Genomic DNA, 21,038 nt, shown 5'->3' with positions numbered 1-21,038 from the left:
TGAGACGTGTGTGTTTGGATGGATGTACTTTGTCCGCATCCGACTGCCTTTGAATTAATGGGAAACGGTACTGTTGTTTATTAGAGGTCCGACCTTCGCTCTGGCAAAGCCCTCCCAGGGAAAACGTAAAGCCCTGCACCTCCAGAGCGGGGCTGTGTAGCCCAGGGCACTGTCTTCACTTTTAGGTGGGCGTTTGCACCCAGCCTTCCCGTCCTCTTTCCAGCTCTAACAGGAAGCTAACAGAAAACGGAGGGAAGCTCAGAGGACGGCACACTAGCAATCCACCGAAGGGAAAACAATAGCCAATCGTGTTTTTGGGTTTTATTTTATAAAACATGCGGTTTAAAATAAAAATTTTAAAATCATGAAACAAAACTTGGGACAGGAGAGTGGATGGAAGACAGATGCTGCTTAGCTGTCAGCGGGACGCCAGCAGCAGGCTTTGTCCACGAGCCACAGGCCTTTTGGTAATGGTGCTGTTTGTTGGTCACCCGGTGTGCTGGCTGCTCCAGACATCCCTCAAACAGACTTGAGCTAAGTCCTGGACTACTGCTGGATCCTCGGCCACTGCCTAGGGCTTCAGTCCCCAGCCAGCTGGGAAAAGAGAGTTTTGGTTTCAGGGTGTTCTAACCTGGATTAATTACCCAGGAGGGTGTTTATTAAGAATACCCATCTGGGTCAGCTCTAGACTCGTATCGTTGGTCCACGGTTTTGCAAAGGTAGAGAAGGACCCTGTGTGACAATTCTGATGCACTCCAACTCCTTTCACAGCACCACCTGCAGACCCTGATCGGGTCCGTGACTGGAAGTGGAAGGGGTAGATAGCCCACTTAGAAAACCATCTTCCAATTCTGGGGCCACAAAGACTAGAAGGAGAGGGAGTAGTGTGTTGAGAGAACGTGGGTCAGAGTGCCAGCACGGAGGAGAAGACAGCTGCATCTGTCAGAGACAAAAGCAAAAGCCATGACCGACCCTTCAGGTCTGTGAAGTAAAAGAACTTGGGTGCTTCCTGGGAGACAAAATACACAGGCAAGGAGAGGAGTGAGCCTGCCCCAACCACTTTACAACTGGGTAAGAGGAAGCTTTGAGACCTGTGGAGAGTTTTAATAAAAAATGTTTTCACTGACTGGTGGGAAGATCAAGTACTTTGTAAACTGAGATGCATTACAAATATAGGCCTGGGCTGGCGTCAACATCATCATCACTGTCACGGAGATGAGTAAAGTCCCCACCTAAGAAATGAAACCCACCCAGTCCAGTTTCCCTTGGCCCATCCCAGGGCTTACTCTTGGGACTGGCCTGGCCCTCAGGCTCTGGCACTTTCCAGTCCATCTTGCGGCCCTTCTCGTAGAGGCCCTTGAGCACTTTGTGGAAGGACTCGGGCTCAGTCCCATTCTTGCTTAGCTCCAGATACTTTCGGTAGAGCTGAAGGGCTGTGCGGGCATCCTCAATACTGTCATGGGTCTCTCCTTGAATCTTCAGGTCTAGCAGAAACAGAAGTGGAAGCATTTGGGACCCAGCAGAGTGGGAACCTATTCCTCCCCCTATTCTTGACGTTAGGAAACGCAAATTTTAAAACACCTAACCAGCCAGTGCTACTACTGTGACTGTGGCCAGAGGAACCCCACTTTTTAGTTCTAAACAATGGCTTCATAGTACATGTTTGTGACACACTAGAGGTCACTCTACTTTTATGAGCATACATGGGGACGTTGCCTTGAACATAAGTGCTGTTCATAAGTTGCCTTGAACATAAGTGCTGAGGAAGCCTTTTTGGATGAATTACTACATGATGAAGGATCTAGTTTGTTCCAAAATCTCTGGAACATGACTCAATCAGAAGGTAATAAGGAAGTGGTTATCCCAACAGTAATTACTGAGCACTACTCTGTCTAAAGCCCATGCCAGGCACTCAAGGATGCAAAGTGCAAGACCAGGTTCTTGAGTAAGCTAATGGGGTCAAATAAATGGCAGCAGCCCTAGGATTGGAGACTAGATAGCTCACTGAGTGAAGAAGTGATCTCAATTGCCATCCACTCACTGCTGACTCATAGCGACCCTATAGGACAGGGTAGACCTGCATCGGTGAGTTCCAAGATGGTAATTCTCAGGAGTAGAAAGCCTTAGCTTTCTCCCTTGGAATGGCTGGTAGTTTCAAACTGCAGCCCTTTGACACATAACCAGAACGTCAACAGGGCTCTTCAGGAAACAGTCTCGCATCTCTGCCCAGTGACTCTCACCATTAACTCAGGTTATTCCCTATTCTAACTTGGCCCCCAACATGTTGTCCTACTCTGTATGAGCATCACAGGTAGAACGCTCACCCAGGAAGTACCAAGCAAGAAACCGCAGGGAAATCATTCGTTTTCGAGGCATATGGAAGAGGTACACCGTGTCAAGCACTTGGTCTTTGGGCACCTGGCAAAGGAAAAAGAGGGGGAGACTGAGGGCAGGGGATCCAAAATATCCCATTCTCCAAAAGCACAAGTTTATACCTGGAGGGCCCACCCGCCAAAACTTTGAAAAGAGCTCAGTCCGAACCATGAGGTTGATGACCCGGAAGTCCTTCTGTAGACCATGACCTACAAATTTGACTCCAATGTCTATCAGAAAACGGAGTTTTAAGTAGGTAGACTTGAGAGTCGTGAGGTGCTTAGAGGAGATCTTGGCATCGAGGTCTCCGGGCTTTATCCCTGAGTACTGAGTCAAGTAGTCCACCACCTGGAGAGAAAACAAGTCACCCGAAGGAGTGTGCAGTCTCCCCATGCCAGTCTTCGCTGGGTCCTAGAGCAGGGTCTGCCTCACTGGCACCCCATGTCCCAATACCTGCTCCTGTGTAGAGATGTAATCATCAATGAAGGGAATACCCTCATTGGGTCCTTGGCCCCGAACACAGGTAATCCTTGCTACTGACATCTGACTTGGTTTAATGGTAGATTTGGTGCCGTCACTGCGCAACTCAGCTTCCTCCTGCATGCGAAGAAGAGCTCATAAGGAAATCAAAGACATGCCTGCTGCTCTGGACGTTCTCCAAGTGCCACTCAACCCCTATCCTTCTGGTCTTGGTTACCTCATTAAGGGTGACAAACTCAGCATCGAGGCCCACCAGGTCCCCAACCTGTGGCATCTCACTCAGCATGAGTGGAATGAAGGTAGTATGTGTTTTGCGCTGTTTCCGTGCCAGAGAGGCTTCAGCCATCAGGACGCTCGCCTCTATAGGGTTCTTGACTAGAGGAAAGGCAGAAGGCAGTCACCTGGTGGCAGGGCAGTGACCAGGGGAGGAAAGTCCAGGTGGACTGGGTCTACACTGTGATCCCTCAATGATAAAAGCATGTGAGCAATAAGATGCCTGACGAATACAGCGGGAGACAAATCAGGAAATTGGCAAAGAAAATTGTGGAGATACACAAGAGCGAGCAAAATTTTCATTTTGGACCTTAGCTTAGAAATCCAGAAAAATAAATTAACAGATAACCTTAGGGGCTGAAAGCACTTAAGAACAAGTTCATCTCCAAAGAAAGAAGAACTCTTGGCAATAAAACGTGGAATGGTTAGCCCTGCAGTCATAAACATAAGACATTCTGACAAGACTTCAGTGATTTGTTCCACCCTTGTTGTCCCTCCCTCACCATTTTCCCACGTTCTTCTCAATCTCTATCTCTAATCTCCCCGGAGGTTATAAAACTAGGTAGTATTCCTAATCCTAACAAGGTATTTCCCTGGTCTCTTTCCAAAGACCAATTTAAATTGCCCAGACATACCCTTGGACCTATTCTGACCCACCCACTTACTGTGTACGTTGTATTTGGAATGGAGATTCCTTTTGACGTAATAAAGGATAGCAGGTACTTTCCAATTCATGTTAAACTGCACAGCTTCATGCTGTAGAAGAGAAAAAGCACTCAGGGCTTTACTACACACCCCTTTCTCTTTCTTCCCAAATTAGAGGACAGGACTCAACTGCTACTTTTAGTTCCTGGGGCCACCCTGCACCCTGCACCCCCCCCCCCACACACACACACCCTCTCTTGATTCTGCTTGGCATTCCCTAGGGCTCTGAGGGTAAGAACACTAGAAAATCAGGGGGTGGAAAAGGTTGTGGGATGTGTTGCAACTCACCTTATCAATAGGTTCAATAAGGAAGTCATTGAAGAGATACCACTGCTGGTGAGTAACGCCCTGGGGAGACACAGAAAAAGGTGGAGCCTTAAATGGTGGCTGGAGTGCTCTGGGACAGACCTGGGACTCCACTAGGGTCATCCCCAGGCGTGTCCATGCCCCGTTCCACACCTCGCTCACCTCCTTGCGCTGGTGGTAGGTCTCTCCAACTTTGATGTGAGCCACCAGGCTGCCCCCTGTGCGTGAGTCCAGGATGTGTACCACAGTGGCCATCAGGTCATACACAGAGACACCATGCTCCTCCTCTGCCCTGGCTGGGCCCCACTGCGAAGGGGACACCCAGGCTGCTAAGTTCAAGGGCGGGGGAAGGAAGGGGGAGGGGATAGAGGGCAGGGGGTGGGAGCATGGGGGACTATAGGCTAGGGTAGATTAGCTCCCTCCAGTGGCTTTGAACATTAACCGAGTCACTCTAGGCCAGCGGTTCCCAACCTGTGGGTCTCAACCCTTTGGTGGTCGAAACGACCTTTTCCCAGGGGTTGCCTAAGACCATCGGAAAACACATTTCTGATGGGCTTAGGGACCAAGACAGCTCCTCTATCCATCTCCAGGTGGGTTTTCCCACATATGAGTCCCTGGCGTGAAGACTGTGACCCATGCTACACCATGCTTCAAGACCAAATTTCATTTATTTGTCATTAGAAATATTTCACAATATATAATTACATATTGCTTTTGTGATTCATCACTATGCTTTAATTATGTTCAATTTGTAACAATGAAAATACAACCAGCACATCAGATATTTACATTATGATTCATGACAGTGATGAAGTGGCCATGAAAATAATTTTATGGTTGGGGGTCACCACAACCTGAGGAACTGTATTAAAAGGTCCTAGCATTAGGAAGGTTGAGAACCAGTGCTCTAGAAAACCCCACAACTTGTCAATACTAAGCCTTATTCCCCTCCCCTTCCCCTCTACCAAGTCCTCCGCAGGCATTTCCTTCTGCCCAACCTTCTCTCCCTTATTCCCCTTACTCCCAGTTTTTCAACAACCTGCACCTCATCTCCATCAGTCCAATTGCAAACATCCAGCCCTTTGTTCTTGGTCATCTTCATGCGAATGGAGAAAGGAAGCCAGATATCCTTCATCTCCTCCGTGGAGGGGCATATCAGCATGCCCTCTGGACTCCCTAGGTCCTTCCTATAGGACATGGGAATCGGAACTTGGTTGCGAAAAGATCTAGCCCCTGGCCAGTGGAGCCACTGGCTAGTTCAATCTTTGGACCGCTCCCGTGACAGACTTACCAATCGGACAAAGCGGAGTCCTTGTTCTTGGAGAGCTCCCCTCCGGGCTTCGTTACTGCCATCTTGAAGGCAAACTGAACACAAAGGGAAAGCCATCCGATTCCTCAGGGACACAGTCGTGTGTGGAGATCAGAGGGAGGGGACATGAGAAGGCAGGCCTAAAAGGCCGCTTTTGAGCCCAAGTCCTCACCTCAGCCTGCACCCTCCAGAAGTCAGCCTCTGTTGAGCTGTTCACCTCACAGTTGATGACAAGAATATCTGGCAGATGTCGGATATTGCGGGTCTGAATCTGGGCGAGAGAACAAGCCAGGAGTGGCAGGGTGCCTACAGGGAAAGCAGCCTGGCGGGAACACTAACACCTGGCTGCCAATGCTGCTGACGCACCTGACCCCAGACGGGTCCCTAACACGGCAGGCGCTTGTCCACTCACCGTGGGCTGGAACTTTTCGCAGTTGTCACACCAGGCTTGTGTGTTCTGCTCCAGGCAGATGCTTCGCTTCAGTACCTGGGCAAAGTCATAGTTCTTCCCGGTTTTATCTGAGAGGAAACTGATGCTTCACTCTGGGTTCTCCCATCTCCCCCCAACCCCCAAGACCCCTTCCTGCCATTACAGGACGCTTGAAGGAGCCCCCTCCCGCTGCCGCAGGGAAACCACTGTTGCTACCCTCGGGGTAGGAGAGTGTGAAGAGCAGGGTGGACGAGGCTCGCACAGTCTCACTGCCACAGCGGCACAGGCTGCAGTTCTCCATCTCACAGCTGAACAGCTGCCCAATGACCGAGTCCCCCGAGGAGCAAATGCTGCTGAAAGTGGGAACACTGACATATGCACACCGAGGGAATTAGAAGACGCGTTAAGGCAGAGAGAGACTTGTCACAGCCCCAACTGCGTACCTGACTCCAGCACCTCGATAGGCCTGGGGTACTTCCAGCTCCTGCATATCCTGATGCAGCTGAGTGAGAATGAATCGGTTCCACCTCTGGATGAGCCTGGCCAGATTGCCCTTGCCTGATGCCTCGTCTGAGTCTGCCAGGATCAGACCAAGGGCTGAGGCCTCAGGAATGGTGCGGAAGGCCCGAAGAAAATTACTGCCCTGGAAACGAAGTTTGTTGGTAGGAGAGAGTTTTCTCTCTGTGGCCACTTTCCCAGCAGGATCCCTGCCGACCGCCTACTTCCCTCCCTTTTCCATTTAAAATAGCCCACGTCTCCGAGCACAGACCTGGCATGGGTCACCACGGGAGAGGTCCAACATATGGAAGAGAAAGCCCAGCTCACATGCCAAGCAGAACTCCTTTTGGCAGAGGTGGTTTTGGATTAGACAGCGAACAGGCTCCAGGAAATAGAGCACCTGGAAGGGAGAAGGAAGGACAAGATGGCAGGTTCAGGAAACCAGGACAGGGAGTGGGGGCGAGGAGGTGGTGAGGGGGCTGGTGGAGAATACAAAGCAGGAGTCTGTTGAAGAAGCGGCGCTCAGAGAGGAGGGCTGGATACGGAACGGTTGAAGAGACCAGGTAAGACGGTAGCAGCTGTGGGCACAGGGAGGGAGGGAGGCAGGCAGGCAGTGGATGGGTCCCAGCCACGGGGACGCCGCAGCATCACCTGGACCATGCAGTTGCAGTACGCATTGGGGATGTGGGGCTCCAGGCCGGCAAACAGCGTCTTGTTGTACTGTTTGAAGTCAAAGTCCTCCAGCCCTAGCTTGGAGTATTTGATGGTCACCTGCGGCAGAAGGAGTCTGAGCCGGGCTGAGGACGGCCTCCCAGTCCCCAGCCTCCCCCAGCGCCCCACTTCCTCACGTTATCCCCTTCCCCACAACCCACAGGGCCCCAGCTTGATGGCCCAGCACCTTTCGGTATTTCTTAGAGACCATGTGGAGATGCGGCTCCTCTTCCCGCCCTATTGGTGACTCCATGACCTGGTGGAAGCTGTCAAATTTACTGTCGGACTCCTTGAGTCGGTAGGGAATCTAGGGTTTTAAAAAAGTTGTAGGCCATCTTACTTATCTTTGACTTCCCTACCTTTTGCCAGCATTGAGCGAGCCACCAAGTCCTGAAACGTCTCTCTTCACGTGTTTCCACAGCACTTTTCCTTTGTCCCCCACGGCCATCAGGCCACTTCATCTCCTCCACACTCTGTCCAGTAGCCCACTACCAGGTCCGCCTTCTCTGCCTTCTTCAAAGCTTCCCAGCATGGCCCTTCTTAAACTTCAATCTCGTACTACTTCCCAGTACTCCACCCAGGCTACTCCTCAGACACGCCTTCTGCACGTCTGTCTCTTTGACACCCTGACTGTCACCGTTCTAGCACTGCAAGGATTCTCCCGTGACTGCGACCCACAGCCAACCTCTCCAGGGCAACACCCCATTTCTTTCCGTCTTCTCTGGCCATTTCAGGCCAGAGAGACAGTCTCCGTCACACAGCGCTGGCACTGACTGCCTCTAAGAGCCCCAGATTCTCTGATGTAAGTGTCTTCATCAACCACGCAGGGCCTCTGCCTTCTCTGCCTCTGGACCCTCTCTGATGGCTACTTCTCACTGGCATAATACTTTCAATACCGAGCACTCTCAAAGCCTAGGCTGCTGACTGAGAACAAAGGAGCAAAGGAAAGAGGCGAGCTCCCCCCCTTCCTGCCCCCCCCTGCCCCCAGGCTCCGCTGCGCATACCTGGTTGCGCAGCCTGGTGCGGGGGTTCGGTGCGTAGCCAATGAAGCCCACTTTCTTCATGGTGCGCAAAATCTCCGCGTCCACCGGAGGTGCTCGCCTGCAGTGCACGTTATCCACCCATCCAATCCCCAGCCCCAAAGGGTACAGAAGAAAATGCAGAGGTGGGGAAAAAATCAGAAAAGGAGCTTAATTATAGGGCTAACAGAGAATTCCTGCACATCACCCTTTCCCCGCACTCCCTCCTTTTGGCCCAGATGTGAGGTACAACCTGGGAGCCGGAGCAGAGTTGGCAGCAGGCCAGTCAGAGAGCAGGGTGTCGGTGGTGAGTGGGACCGGGATGAGGGAAAGAGGCATCAAGTCCTGGCTCCAGTCCAGAGGAGGAAGGGTGTCCACCAGACAGGGCAAAGCGAATTCCGTTTCCCGGGAGTAAGGGTTGAAGGAAGGCTCCGGGGAATCAGTCCAGAGGTGCACACAGCCCTCAGAATCTCCGAAGGCCAGGGCCTGCTTGCTGGCTGACACGTCAAACGTCATCAGCAAAGGCCCCACGGGATTCACATGGAAGATGTCAGCTGGGTTGGCCAGGCCTGTGGGCTCGCAAAACTGGCACTGCCCTAGGAGAGAGGAGAAAGCCCGCTGTGCCCTGGAAAGTGCCAAAGCGCCAGTCCTACCCTCTTCCTCAGCCAGAGGGGTTCCACACTCCGCCTGGTGACAGAACAGTGTCTGCTACGTTCTCATACGGCAACGGAAAGCCTAGAGCTGTTTTGCCTACGCCACCTTTCATGTCTTCCCCATTCTTCACGCCGAGGGTAAAGAGGACAGTTTTGCTCCCTGTCCGAACCTCAGGGAGACCCTGGGACCCACAGAAAGGCTCCTTTCTGTCCCACCCCCACCCCTTCTGGGAGTGCCTAGTTTCCCATCACTCACCAACCCTTCCTCCTCCATCCCGCATCCCCTTCCTACCTGACTGGGAGATAATAGCAAGACGAGAAGTATAGGTAGGGATAAAGCGCAAGAAGGCAGGGTCCACGTGAACTTGAAGGGGAGTGATGGCCCGCATCATACGGAGATCGTACACCTTGAGGAAGCGGTCACAGGCCAGGCCAGAGAGGCGGCTGGAAAAGCCACAGGCAGCCAACAAGTTGCCGTGCACGTCAAAATCTGACAGACTCCCCGAGAAGGCGTCAAATTCATGCTCCACCTTAAAAGTACGGAGGTCTCGCAGGGAAACCTGAAGAAGAGAGGGCTGTTCCAGCTAAGGCCCTTATCAAGAAGAGCAGTTACGGCCTACCTGATCCTGTGGGCCCCCGAACTCTAGGGTACGGACAACTGAAGCACAGAAAAAGCAAAAGGGCAAGCCAAGAGCTGCCAGGGACCCCAAAGAGAACTCTTGTTCGCCCATCTGCCTCTGAGGTATCTAGTTATGACAGAAACCATCAGGCTGCAAGAGAACCTCCAACTTGAACCTGGCTGGCTGCACAGGAAGTGAATGCCCTTCCCTCATCCCGCCTCTCCAACCAACTGCATTCTCTGAGGTAAGGGAAAGGGCAGACCCCAATCAGACAACTGGTGAGAGGGAGCCCAGGCTGTGAGGAGAAACGGAACTTGGCCACCTTGCCAGACGTATGGCCACAGAAGAAGAAGCGGTTTGTCTGTCTCATGATGGTGACCCCAGGCATCTCGACTGCGTACTGCGGGGGGGGGGGGGGGGGGGGACAGGAGAAAGCAGTGTGAAAGAATGACTCCTAAAGAACAGAAAGGCCAATGACCACTGCAGGCACTTTGCCAACCCAGGCACACCCCACGTTCCCCAATAACCCCAAGCCCCACATGGCCCTTTCTTGCCTCGGCCTCGTACCTTCTGGGTCTCCTGCACAGTGTTAAGGTCAATCTCTAGGATGTGGTTCTGCAGCCCACCAATGAGCAGAGTGCTGCTGTCAGTCAGCAGGAGGCTGTGCATATCCTCACTCTCGTCCAACCTGTGGGCACAGGAGGGGCACAGGCTCGGGGTCTCGTGCACTGTCAACCCTAAGCCTGCCCACTCTCTGAGAAACCCTCAGTCCATGCCTAAGGAGCCACTTACAGGTAATCAAATATGATGAGGCCCCCACGGGCCATATACTTGAGGTTGTTCTTGGTGAGAAAAAGGATACCATTCTCCAGGCTCTGGATCTGCCGGATGTCATCATTGCCATTGACCTGGAAGGATGAATAGCGCTCCAAGGCGGGGCCAAAAAAAGAAGTGGCGTGGCCCTGCATGGGATAGAAGATGACAGGGACACCTCTGGGTGGAGAGGAAGGGCCACTGCAGATACAGATTGGGACTGGGCACTACTCAGCCTTTTTCCATGTCTAGCAAGTCAATCTCAGTGATAAAGACATTGATAATAAACACTACCATGTGTTTGCTAGGAGCCCTGGTGGTGTAGTGGTTCCACACTGGGCTTCGATCCGCAAGGTTTGCAGTTCAAAACCACTAGCCACTTCAAGGGAGGAAGATGGGGATTTCTACTCCTGTAAACAGTTAGTCTTGGAAACTTACGGGGCAGTTCTACCCTGTCCTATAGGGTTGCTATGAGTCAACTCGATGGCATTGATTTTTTTTGGGGGGGGATTACTTTTGTTTAAAGCTTTACAAGTACTTTTGTAAGCTCAACCTTACTTCATCCTTACAATGACTCTCTCGGATAGGGAACAGCTCAGTTGGTTAGAGCAGGGCTCTAAGGGCCAGGCAAGGACTGGCAAGAAGAGGACCCTTTGTACCCCTGCGTTGCTCTAATGAATCCATTTAGCCCAGCCTTCCAACGTCTCCCAGAAACGTCAGGAGACAAGTCCAGTCCTCCGCTGGCGGGCTGACTTCATGCTCCACAGTCAGGTCCTCATACCAGTTGCACTATGAGTCACAGGCTGGAGCAGACAGAGGGTGAAACTCATTGCTCCCTTGCTCTCTCACTTCACACCTTCCCCTGATAGGCTCCCCTCTTCCAGTCAGACTCCTCCTCAAACATGGCCGTGCCCAGCCCACTAGATCCTCGCTCCACTGTCTTCCTAGGTAATCTCATCCACTTTGACAACCATTCACTGCTATTGTTAAAAATAACACTTTGTAAAAAAAATAAAATAAAAATACAATTAAAAATTTTAATTTAAAAAAAGGAAGAAAAAATAACACTTTGTGGTTATCGAGGATATACACAGCAAAAATACACACAGTTCGATTGTTCTTCTGTGAGCATGTAGGTGACTGACACTGCTTATGTTCTTCTGTTGTGCAACAACTCTCACTTCCTGCCCGGTTGTTCCTCCTCTCACACTCACTGCCCTCAAATTCAAAGGTGCCTACCTAATCTTCCAGGTTGCTCTCCTCAGTTTGACTCCAGACAAATGGATTTTAAAAGCATGATGCTCAAAGTTCTTTACTAGTTCAACTAAACCATCATTTCATGTAAGAATTGTTCCCGAGTTATTTTCAGTTTAAAGATTACCTCTAGGAAATCATTTCATAGGTTCATCTACCCTCTGGGGCTCCAGAAAGCCTGGAGTCCACAAGGGTTTTTCTACAGGATCTTTGATCAGTTTTCCGGAGTCCCAGCAAAGGAGGCAGCTGTTCACAGATTGCATCCACTTCAAGCTGATGATCCCCAATTTCTTTATCCCTAGCCCAGACCACTGCCTAAGCCCTTGGGCAGTGCCTAAAGCATTTTATAGTAAAATGCTTCCAATCCTTGCTAAATGTTTCTCCTTCGATAGCCTCTATAAACCTCCAACCCATTCCATCTTAAACGAAGTTCATCATCTTCCCCTACTTCAGTTGTTATATCCCTTGTGGTAACATGATCTAAGCCACATATCTGGTGACCAACTTAAATCCTACTTATTCCCTTAACATTTCCCGAATCTAATCTTATGCATTCAGTTTTATGGGGCTTCATTCGGGTCTTCATATTTTATGTCAAGTTTCTACAATGGGCTATAAATTGACCTCACTACTCATTTCCCTGACCCCTCCCCGTTACATCAAACTGCGACCTCAGCATTCCACCTAAGATGCAAATCAGACTTGTCACTATAGATCCGAAGGAGCAAATTCAAACACCTAACGGCACTGGAGGCTCTTGGGAAAGTTCTTCCCCTAGCTATCTGCAGGGCTCCCTGCAGCCTTGCTAATGGACCTGCATCCAGGTTTCTACTCAAATGTTACTTTAGCAGAATTCCCTTGCCAGTATCTAAAATAGCAACATTTCCCACCTCAACTCCCTGATGTGCTGTGGCCTAGCAGTCTCTGTTGTTGTTGTTAACTGCTTATTCCACGTGGAGGGGTGAGGAGCACACTGGTGGCATGCTGGGCGGCTGGGCACAGCGTCAGCATTGCAACCCACCAGCCTCTCCCGCCCTGCTCCGGTCACGTCACATCTCAGAAACACTCCCGGGCTTTCTTTAACCACTGGATGCCAGGGGGCTTTGTTTGATTTTGGAGGGGTCGGAGGTTGACTTATTCCACACTCAGACCCTTGAACAAGGGTTGTTCTGAGTAAATGTTCATAAAGCACTGGTTTAATGAATAAATGTCTCTTTACCTTTGGCTTCCAGTCCAGATAAACCTGAGTGCTTATATTCGCTGTGCTCCCCATGCAGGGTAATATATTTCTCTTGCAATTGTTGCTCTTGCCAAGACAGCCTTTCCTCTGCTTCTCCACCTGGACTCCTGCTCCTCTTTCAAGGCTTAGTTCAATGTCACATCCTTGTGGAAGCTCTCCCTGACTCTCTTTTATGATTTCTAGGATCCAGCACTTACTTACACAATGGCACTTAGTATTGGGGAATTCGCTATTTGCCTTTCCCCCCCTTACTTTCCTGTAAACTCTTTGAGGACATGAATTATGTGTAACTCATCCTTATAGTACCAGGCACTGCCTACGGAACTGAATGAATCATACACAGCAAATGCGTCCCTTCTTGGCAGAACAAGCTACGTTCTGTGGAAGGTAGACTATATGCATATTAGTTCTTACAGAACCGTTGGGCTCCATCCCATATTGGCAAAACACAGTTTACGAACCAAATGGCAAAATAAATAGCCCATGTAAGATATGTGGAAACATGCATTAAGCAGTCTATCATTACAAAAACAAGAGACAGGAGGGAGGGGCATTCCAGGTTGAATTAGGGTGGCTACAGAACTGGTTATCAAGGTTAATCAAAGCACGGGGATAGGCAAATTGTGGTAAAAGTAGGGTGTCTTCTCTGTAGCCTCTGGCTCCCCATTGCTCCTTCCACACTCCTGTTGTCTTAAGAGACACAGCTAACTCATCAATCACCTCAACTCACTCAGACTCTGCAAAGCAGCTATCTTGGGGATAAAACCAGACAAAAGACCTCCACCATCTCCTTTCTGGTCTCACAAAAGAGTAGTTATTTTGTTGCTATTGTTGTTAGTAGTACAGTGCTTACCCCATGGCTCCCCACCCATAGCATCTCCTCGTGTAAGTCAAAGTGGGAGACGGAGACAGGCACGCCCACTTCAGCCACCACACTGTGCAGTTCTGAGTAGACACCTTCCATTATGTGCATTGACTCCTGGACCGGAAGAGCCTCCAAGGCCACTCCCTCTGGATCCAGCTCCACGTTCTGCAACAGACTTGGGTTCAGGTGGGCATCCAGGACAGGGTCCAGGGCAGAATGCATGGCCGGGGCATACTCTGCCAGACCAGGGTCCAGACTCTCAAAGTTCATGATGATATTGGCAGCAATTAGACCCTTCCCTGCCACGGCCCCTTTAGATGCCTGACCCCACCTTCAGCAGGACAGCACAGCACCGGGAGGTACACAGCTGGCATCATGGCCTGCAATGGGAAAAAGGTGGCTGAGTGAGGGTAGGCCCAGCTATTGATGCTTTGTGTCTTCTCGGTTGTGTGGGACACATGGCCGGCAAAAGGGTAAGGCTGTCAGGCGGAGGATAAATAGGCAGGAAGGGACTGCAGTAGGTGGAGGTGGGACGGCCAATGTCTCTTTCCATCCTCCCCGCCCCACTCCCCTATTTAACCTAATCCTTGATTTCTTTTGTACCTCCCATCTGGCTTCATATGTTTGGTTCTGTCCCATGCATCAGATAAAGGGAGCAGAAATTGCAGGGAAGGGGGCTTGGTTGTTCCCCAGAGTTGGGGGCGGGGAATTGGGAGGTAAAGAGAACAAGATAAGTCCGTTTCCTAAAACTCTCTGCAATATAACTACCTAATGTTCCTTGGGGAAGAATAAGAATGGCCAGTTACCCACAATTGGGGCGGGGTGGGGGGTGGGGGGGGATGAACACGGCTAGTTACCCAGAAGCCTCTGGGGAGACCAGAGAAATCGGTTACCCAGAATTCTCCCCCGGCGGCAAGGAGGGGAGGGATGAGGGCAGAGGTCAGATGTGTTCCTGGGGTGCTTGGGGAATGGGTCATTACCAAGATTTCTCCATGGCGGATATTTTGGAGCGCGTGGACTTAAAACGAGTAGGGGGAGAGCAAGCGCCGTCAGGTCCGCGGGAAATCCCAGTTTCCCCAATTCTCCCCCGCGCCTCGGGCTCAACCTAGCCCTATGGAGGGAAGAACGGCCAACTCCCAGTCACACCCTCCAATCAGAGAGGAGCCGGCGGGCGTCTAAGCCAATCAGAAGGAGCCAAGTACTAACGGCTGCGGGAAAGCTCGAGTGACGCGCGCGCCGGGCAGCCCCGCGCTTACGGGGCGCCGACGGGGACAAACGCAGTCGGCCTCTGGACGGGCGGGAGCGCTATGCTAACACTTCCGTTTTAAGCACCCGCCCACACATGCTTTTTAAAAATGTTTAACAGAAAATACGAGCTCCAAACTTGGACAGGAAACTTCTGCGGGAGGAAGGTGAGGCTGCTGTCCCCGAACGATCTGCAGCCTCAGAAACCCTCGGCTGCAGCCGCACTCGGCCTGTCGTCACCTCGAGTTGTGGGTTTGAGAGGGTTTTTTAATGATTTAAAAAGGCAAAAAAAAAAACCACCTCTGGAAACTAAAACGATCGCCGGGCATTCCCAGGACGGGCTGTACTGCGCTCCCCACAGTCAGCCGTTGACTGCTGCTCCTGAAACTCGCTGGCATTTCCTCTCGTTTCCAGATAGCAAGAGAAAAAAGGAAGTGGGAGCCAGGCTTGTTACGTGGTTCAAGTTATTCCCGTGAAGACATCCATGTGAAACTGGCGCCGTGATTGTACCCTCCACCCGGCCCGAACCCTGCCAGGGAACAAGCTGCCTCCTCCAGCTGGCCGGTTGACCTGGACTTTATCGGCTAGAGGGGGATACGCTTAGCTGAGGGAGACATTTGCCTCCTGCATTAGCTTCAACAGCAGCTCCTCCAAGGGAGAAAAAGGTGGCTTTTTACTCCCAGAAACAGTTACCGTCTCGAGAACCCACAGGGACAGGTCTGTCATGTCGTACAGGGTCGCTATGAGTCGGAATCGACTCGATGGCAGTGAGTTTTTTTAGCAACAATTCCAAGGGAGTTCTAGGGTCTTACACTGCATTGGATGGGACCTGGAATGTGGCGTGTCTGCAGGGCACTTTAACTCAGCTGCTGACTTGTTTTTATAGCGCATGCAGAGGTTTCCAGTCGAGAGAGACCCTGCTGCAGACCCCTAAGAGTTACAGAACCGGAGGGACCCTGAGATCCTACAAAAAATGAGCTCTATTCTAAGTCGGCTTCTCGGCAGTACTCAAATGTAATGCAGTCATTAAGAATACAGGCTCTCGGGAGCCAAACTGTCTGCCCTGGGATTCTGGCTACGTACTAGCTGTGTGCGCAAGTCAGTGATCGCTGGAGCTCGGTTTCTTTATCTGTAACACAGCTCTTTCAACCCAACTGCCATCCAGTCAGTTCCGACTCATCGTGACCCGATAGGGTAGAACTGCCCCTGGGATTCCAAGACTAACTCTTTATCACAGAAAGCACATCGTTCTCCCTCAGAGCAGCTGGTGACTTCGAACTTCAGACCTTGAGGGTCACAGCCCAATTCGTGACCACTCTGCCACCAGTGCTCCCTGTAGCTGTAACAGAAGGATCACAATAGAACCAATCTTCCAAAGTGGTTGTGAGCATGAACGTTTGTAAAGTCAGAGTTGGAGAGATCTTAGCCCTGGCTATTACTATCATCTAGGTTACTAATTAACCATCTTCACCTGGATTTAGAGTCTGAACACCTAACTAGGAAGGCTAGCTTAGGAGTGTCTGGGAAATGTGATTTGCATACCGGTTGTCTCAGCTGACGTCAAGTGCCTTTAGTAGCTCCAAGTCCGATGCCGCCCTGGAAGCAGTTCCTGCAACACAACAGCCCCACAGCTGCCCCACCAGCGTTGCTTCCTGTGCAGCTCCGGCAGCACCAGGAAGTGAAACAAAGTGACCCAGCCCCGTGCCTCCAACTCACTCTTGCCCTTCTCACCCCCAGGGTCCTACTTCCTCCTCCTCCTCCTCTTCACTTTTCATCCACTATCCTTCATGGCTCCCAGAGGTGAGAAGAGCATGAAAGACGATACACAAGTGAGGTGAGGTCCCCACCCTACTGCCTCCAATATCCTTATGCCACCCGTGTCCCCTCTGCGTGCGTGGGAGGCAAACCGTTGCCCAACAAACCTCGGTAACCTCTCTGGTGCGGAAACTACGTTTCATCCAAAGGGTAGATTCACCACCGAGTCATACTATTTGGGCCAGAGGTTTCATTGGGCAGTGTTGAAGGGAAGGGAGACCCCCCTTGAAGGCAAGTTTCTCAGAGGAAAAGGGTCATCCTCTAGGGGAGGCTGGGGGAGCCGGTTGTGTGGTCACCTGTGGCCTCATACTGACGTCCCTTTTGCCCTGGGACCCTCCACTGGGGTTGGGGCAGCCCCAGTTTGGGACCCCCCCTCCCCCTGCTCCCACGCCCAATCTCACACTCTGAGCTGTCTCCCTGTGGGTTGCATCGTGGAGGGTGACGCCATCGGTGACAGGATTTTACCCAGGGGTGCAACAGGCTCAAGGACTGGCCTACTTCCCTGGCTCTGTGTACCTTCCCCTTCCCAGACCTCCTGCCCTTCCTAGGCTAAGGTTAGGCGCTGGCCGCTGGAATACCAGAGTCGGATTCTCAGCCCCTGATCACTGCAGCTCCCAAAGAACCAGAACCCTTGGACCGCTAGGGTTGAGGCCTCCGGTGGGTCTTAGCATCAACCCTCCCTCTGCAGCCACCCTTCTGACTTCTGCCGGGAGGCCTGCCGTGGGAGAGCAGTAAGACTGCGTACAGCATCCGTACGTCGCCGCTGTCCACAAGGTGCCTTCACAGCCACCGTCTCCTCCGAAAGCAGAACCACCAAGTGAAAATAACACCATTCCCAACAGAGAAAAGTAACCATTGTAAGGCAGGCCCTTTGGATGACACAACGGGTCCCTGCTAAGTGCTAACGCAAAAGACGGATCATTGAAACCCACCAAACAATGGTGCTGAAGAAAAGCCTGGCAATCCGCGCCGCCTCAGCTACAACCAACACAGCTGTGGGCTGCAGCCCTTCGCTGAGGAAGCAGGTGGTCCTTAGCATCAACCCTCTCTCTCCCCCCGCAGCGACACTTCCAACTTCTGCAGGGAGGGCTGCCTGACCCCCACCCACGGTCCTCTCTCGTTTGTTCTGAAATAAGGGGCATCAGGTGGGAACCCCAAAGGCCTTCTACGCTGAGCTTGTCAATCTACTGTGAGATGAATGAATGTGCTTTTCTCTCTTGGTTTGTTTCCCCAGCGGGAGGTGAGAAAATAAGAGATCACCTGGGTCATAGCTTTTTCCCGTTTTTCTTTTTGAAGGACAAAAAGATCAGGGAAAGGTTATTCAGGAAGGAACTTGATCAAGACAAGCTCCGCCCTGTCTACATACGTGCACTGTGATTCCTGGAGAGCATTACACATATGACCCGTCCCTGGCCTCCAGCCACAGCAACCAGATTCAAATCCCCTGGAACGGAGGCTGCATACCTGGGCTCCCCACCGCGGATGATGCAGGGAGGGGAATCCCACCTGCAGTGAATCACCTCTGGGATAAAGGGCGGGCCCACCATGCAGGGACCTTAAAAAGAGACTCCGAGATAAGAGGAGGAAAAGAACAGGAAGCAGCTGAGAAAAGACAGCAGTAACCGGAGAGCATCGGCTCAGACGGGGAAGTGGACAGATTCCACAGGGACTGGTGTCAGGCACCGAGATGCGGCCGCCGCAGGGGAGCATAGCCATGCTGCTGCTGTGGCTGCTGCCTTGGACCACTGAGGGCCGGGCCGCGCCCGTACCTGGGAGCAGCAGCCCGGCCTGGGCTGAGGGCCAACAGCTCTCCCAGAAGCTCTGCACCCTGGCCTGGAGTGGACATCCATCAGTGGGACACGTGGTGAGTGGCAGCTTCAGCGAGCCTCTCCAAATCCTCAAGGACTGTGGCAGAGGGGAGGCTGGGGGCTAGGGCGGGGCGGGGGGCGGCGGGGAGGGTGGTTTGTTTCATGGCCATCAAAGAGCGAGAGGGTGACCAGGAAGTGGGGTCCCAGGGAGACTTACGGACCTGTTTGAAAGGACTCGGGTCACCTTTTCACTCTTCCCACCCCTTCTTCCCTACGTTTCAGGAGCTCCCAAGAGAGGAGGGCGAGGACGAGACGACAGAGGATGGTCCTCATATCCAGTGCAGGGATGGCTGTGATCCCCAAGGACTCCGAGACAATAGTCAGGTAGCAGGAAGATGGGGCTGGGCCACGAGGGAGGGGCACCCAGGAAGCCTGCTGGGCAGGATGGTCTGAGATGGTAAAGCACCCGAGTAGGGTGGAGCTCCTCACCTCCCTGACTGCCATCTTCCCTCTAGTTCTGCCTGCAAAGGATCCACCAGGGCCTAGTGTTCTATGAGAACCTGCTAGGCTCCGACATTTTCACTGGGGAGCCCTCCCTACACCCTGATGGCCCCGTTAGCCAGCTGCATGCCTCCCTCCTGGTCCTCCGTCACCTTGTGCAGGTATGAACTGGGGACCCGGAGGATGGGGGCTTCCAGATGTCAGACGGGCTGGGGGACCCAGGGACTGGAGCCCTCTTTCACTGTGTCTTGTCCTTTCAGTCCGAGGACCACCCTCAGGAGACTCAGCTGGCACCCAGCCCCAGTCCCAGCTTGCCTTGGCAGCGCAGCCTTCTGAGGCTCAAAATCCTACGGAACCTGCAGGCCTTTGTGGCTGTGGTTGCCCGGGTCTTTGCCCACGGAGCAGCCACTCTGAGCCCCTAACACCAACGCCTTCTGGTGATGCCGTCTCCATGGCTCAACAAGGGCGAGATCAAATCTACCGAGCCAGCAATGGGATGACTGATGAGGCTGACCGATGACAAGACTGAGTATTTATTTGGTGGGAATATTTGTTCTTTATGCTCATGGGAGGATTATTTATTATATTTATACTGAATGATGTGCTTTTTCAATAAAGATTTATTTATGTGAATGTCCGAGTCAAATTTCTAGGCTGGGTTGGGAGAGATGCATGAAATGGAAAACGAGGCCAAAGGACTACAATATGTATCCCTTTTTTCTTTCTCTGAAGAGTCATAGTGAAGAGTGGTATTTTCCCATGACCCCTTAGAATAGATTGAAATAGCTGGGATCTTCCCGACATTGATCCCTGAATGGCTGAGCAAGCAGAATGGGATTGTAGAGATGGAGGCTAGATCATACAGGGCCTCCTTCACTCTCTGGCCAAGGACAAGAGCCTTGCTCACCATCTAGCCCGATCAAGCCTCTGGCAGATCCCCACAAGATTCTTCTAGGAGCGAGTATTTCTTGCTTGTTCCATGACAAAAATTCCTCGCTGGCTAAATATTTATGGTGGTCTTTTCTTATCCACTATTTGCATTTTTATCTATTATTTCATCCTTACCACTTTGTTTGCTCTTCACTGTTTCTGTTGAGTTTTCCAGTTTTCGAAGGACAGAAGTAGAGGTGTAGAGATAGGAACTGTTACAAGGATTTATAGGGAAGGGAGGAGTATGGGTGGGAGATGGGGAGGATGCGGGGGTTGAGGGAGCAATGTATGTGGGAGAGGGGAGGGAGCACTCTAGAACTGATGATTACACACTCATTTTTAAAGTTATGTATTTAACCATGGGGGTGGGGTGGAAAAAATATTCTAAAATTGATTGTGGTAATGGCTACACAACTCTCCTGGATATGATCGAACTATTGAATTGTGTGATATGCGAATTTGGTGCCAATAAAGCTTTAAAATAAAAATTAAAAAAAAACAAACTAAAAAGAGCCTTGCTCACTGCAGGCGCAAAAATCGGACTCCCTCTTGCGCAAGAGCATTCCCGGAAGATGAAGGCAAACGCTCCTAACCAAGAGGGTTCCCCCTTCAAGGGGGCCATCTGCTGGCCCCTGGGGAAGGAAATGTGGTTCCCGAGGTGCTAACTGAACTGCCTTGGGAAAGAAGAAGGGGCCTGTGATTCTCTTCTCTCCATAGATGCATTGTTGGAAAGGACATGGTTTGGAGGCATGCGGAATCAGGTTTGTATGTTGGCTTTACCACCACTGGGCTGTGTAAGTATCTGTCCCCTCCCAACACCTTTGGTGCTCACTCCACCTAGGCAAACCCACTACCATCGAGTCTGACTCAAAGAGCCCTATCAAGGCTTTCCAAGGTGGTGGATCTTTACGGGACAGGTAGCCTCATCTTTCTCCCCAGGAGGGATGGGTGGGTTTGAATCACTGGCCTTGTGGTTAGTAATCCAGTGCTAACCCCACAGCACCACCAGAGTTGCGCTCGACGGCTCAAAGCTCCCACGACAAGAGTCTAAGAGACAGAAAGGGCTGCCCTCAACAGGAGGGAAGACCAAGGAAGGACCGTGACATTAGGGGCATTGGGGGGGGGGGGGGACAGGCTGTCCATTTTGTGGACCTTGTCCTTCAGACCTGCCCGTGTCCCAAAGGACATGA

At 51.7% G+C, this 21,038-nt stretch overlaps 2 protein-coding genes across 12 annotated transcripts; one reads left to right on the top strand and one right to left on the bottom strand.

Moving 5' to 3' along the window:
• Window positions 1-306: 306 nt before the first annotated feature.
• PAN2 (poly(A) specific ribonuclease subunit PAN2) lies at window positions 307-14,662 on the bottom strand. Of its 10 annotated transcripts, none has more exons than XM_075551474.1 (26): window positions 14,530-14,662; window positions 13,538-13,929; window positions 10,170-10,339; window positions 9,945-10,065; window positions 9,700-9,777; window positions 9,050-9,317; window positions 8,358-8,700; window positions 8,090-8,186; window positions 7,273-7,392; window positions 7,026-7,145; window positions 6,646-6,774; window positions 6,320-6,519; window positions 6,093-6,244; window positions 5,859-5,965; window positions 5,619-5,717; window positions 5,429-5,502; window positions 5,177-5,324; window positions 4,300-4,443; window positions 4,120-4,179; window positions 3,792-3,882; window positions 3,071-3,228; window positions 2,827-2,970; window positions 2,542-2,721; window positions 2,325-2,418; window positions 1,287-1,484; window positions 307-939 (listed from the first exon to the last, which is right to left on the bottom strand). In XM_075551474.1, the coding sequence occupies exons 2-26, from the start codon at window positions 13,817-13,819 to the stop codon at window positions 905-907; spliced, it is 3,612 nt and encodes a 1,203-aa protein (XP_075407589.1). In that variant the 5' UTR covers window positions 13,820-13,929; window positions 14,530-14,662; the 3' UTR covers window positions 307-904. The 10 variants fall into 10 exon arrangements, with proteins under 10 accessions (XP_075407589.1, XP_075407590.1, XP_075407591.1 ...); XM_075551475.1 differs by having other exon boundaries at window positions 307-594; XM_075551476.1 differs by having other exon boundaries at window positions 6,093-6,229.
• A 231-nt stretch (window positions 14,663-14,893) lies between these two features.
• Window positions 14,894-19,540, top strand: IL23A (interleukin 23 subunit alpha). Of its 2 annotated transcripts, XM_075552815.1 has the most exons (6): window positions 14,894-14,961; window positions 16,532-16,628; window positions 17,906-18,473; window positions 18,700-18,801; window positions 18,933-19,079; window positions 19,179-19,540. In XM_075552815.1, exons 3-6 carry the CDS (start codon window positions 18,297-18,299, stop codon window positions 19,338-19,340), a joined length of 588 nt encoding a protein of 195 aa, XP_075408930.1. In that variant the 5' UTR covers window positions 14,894-14,961; window positions 16,532-16,628; window positions 17,906-18,296; the 3' UTR covers window positions 19,341-19,540. The 2 variants fall into 2 exon arrangements, with proteins under 2 accessions (XP_075408930.1, XP_075408931.1); XM_075552816.1 differs by having other exon boundaries at window positions 14,923-16,628.
• Window positions 19,541-21,038: the final 1,498 nt, after the last annotated feature.

Source organism: Tenrec ecaudatus, chromosome 6 (genome assembly GCF_050624435.1).
Source record: "Tenrec ecaudatus isolate mTenEca1 chromosome 6, mTenEca1.hap1, whole genome shotgun sequence".
Classification (NCBI taxonomy): Eukaryota; Metazoa; Chordata; class Mammalia; order Afrosoricida; family Tenrecidae; genus Tenrec; species Tenrec ecaudatus.
The sequence above is the reverse complement of the archived record's forward strand: the minus strand, read 5'-3'. Positions and strand labels throughout refer to the sequence as shown.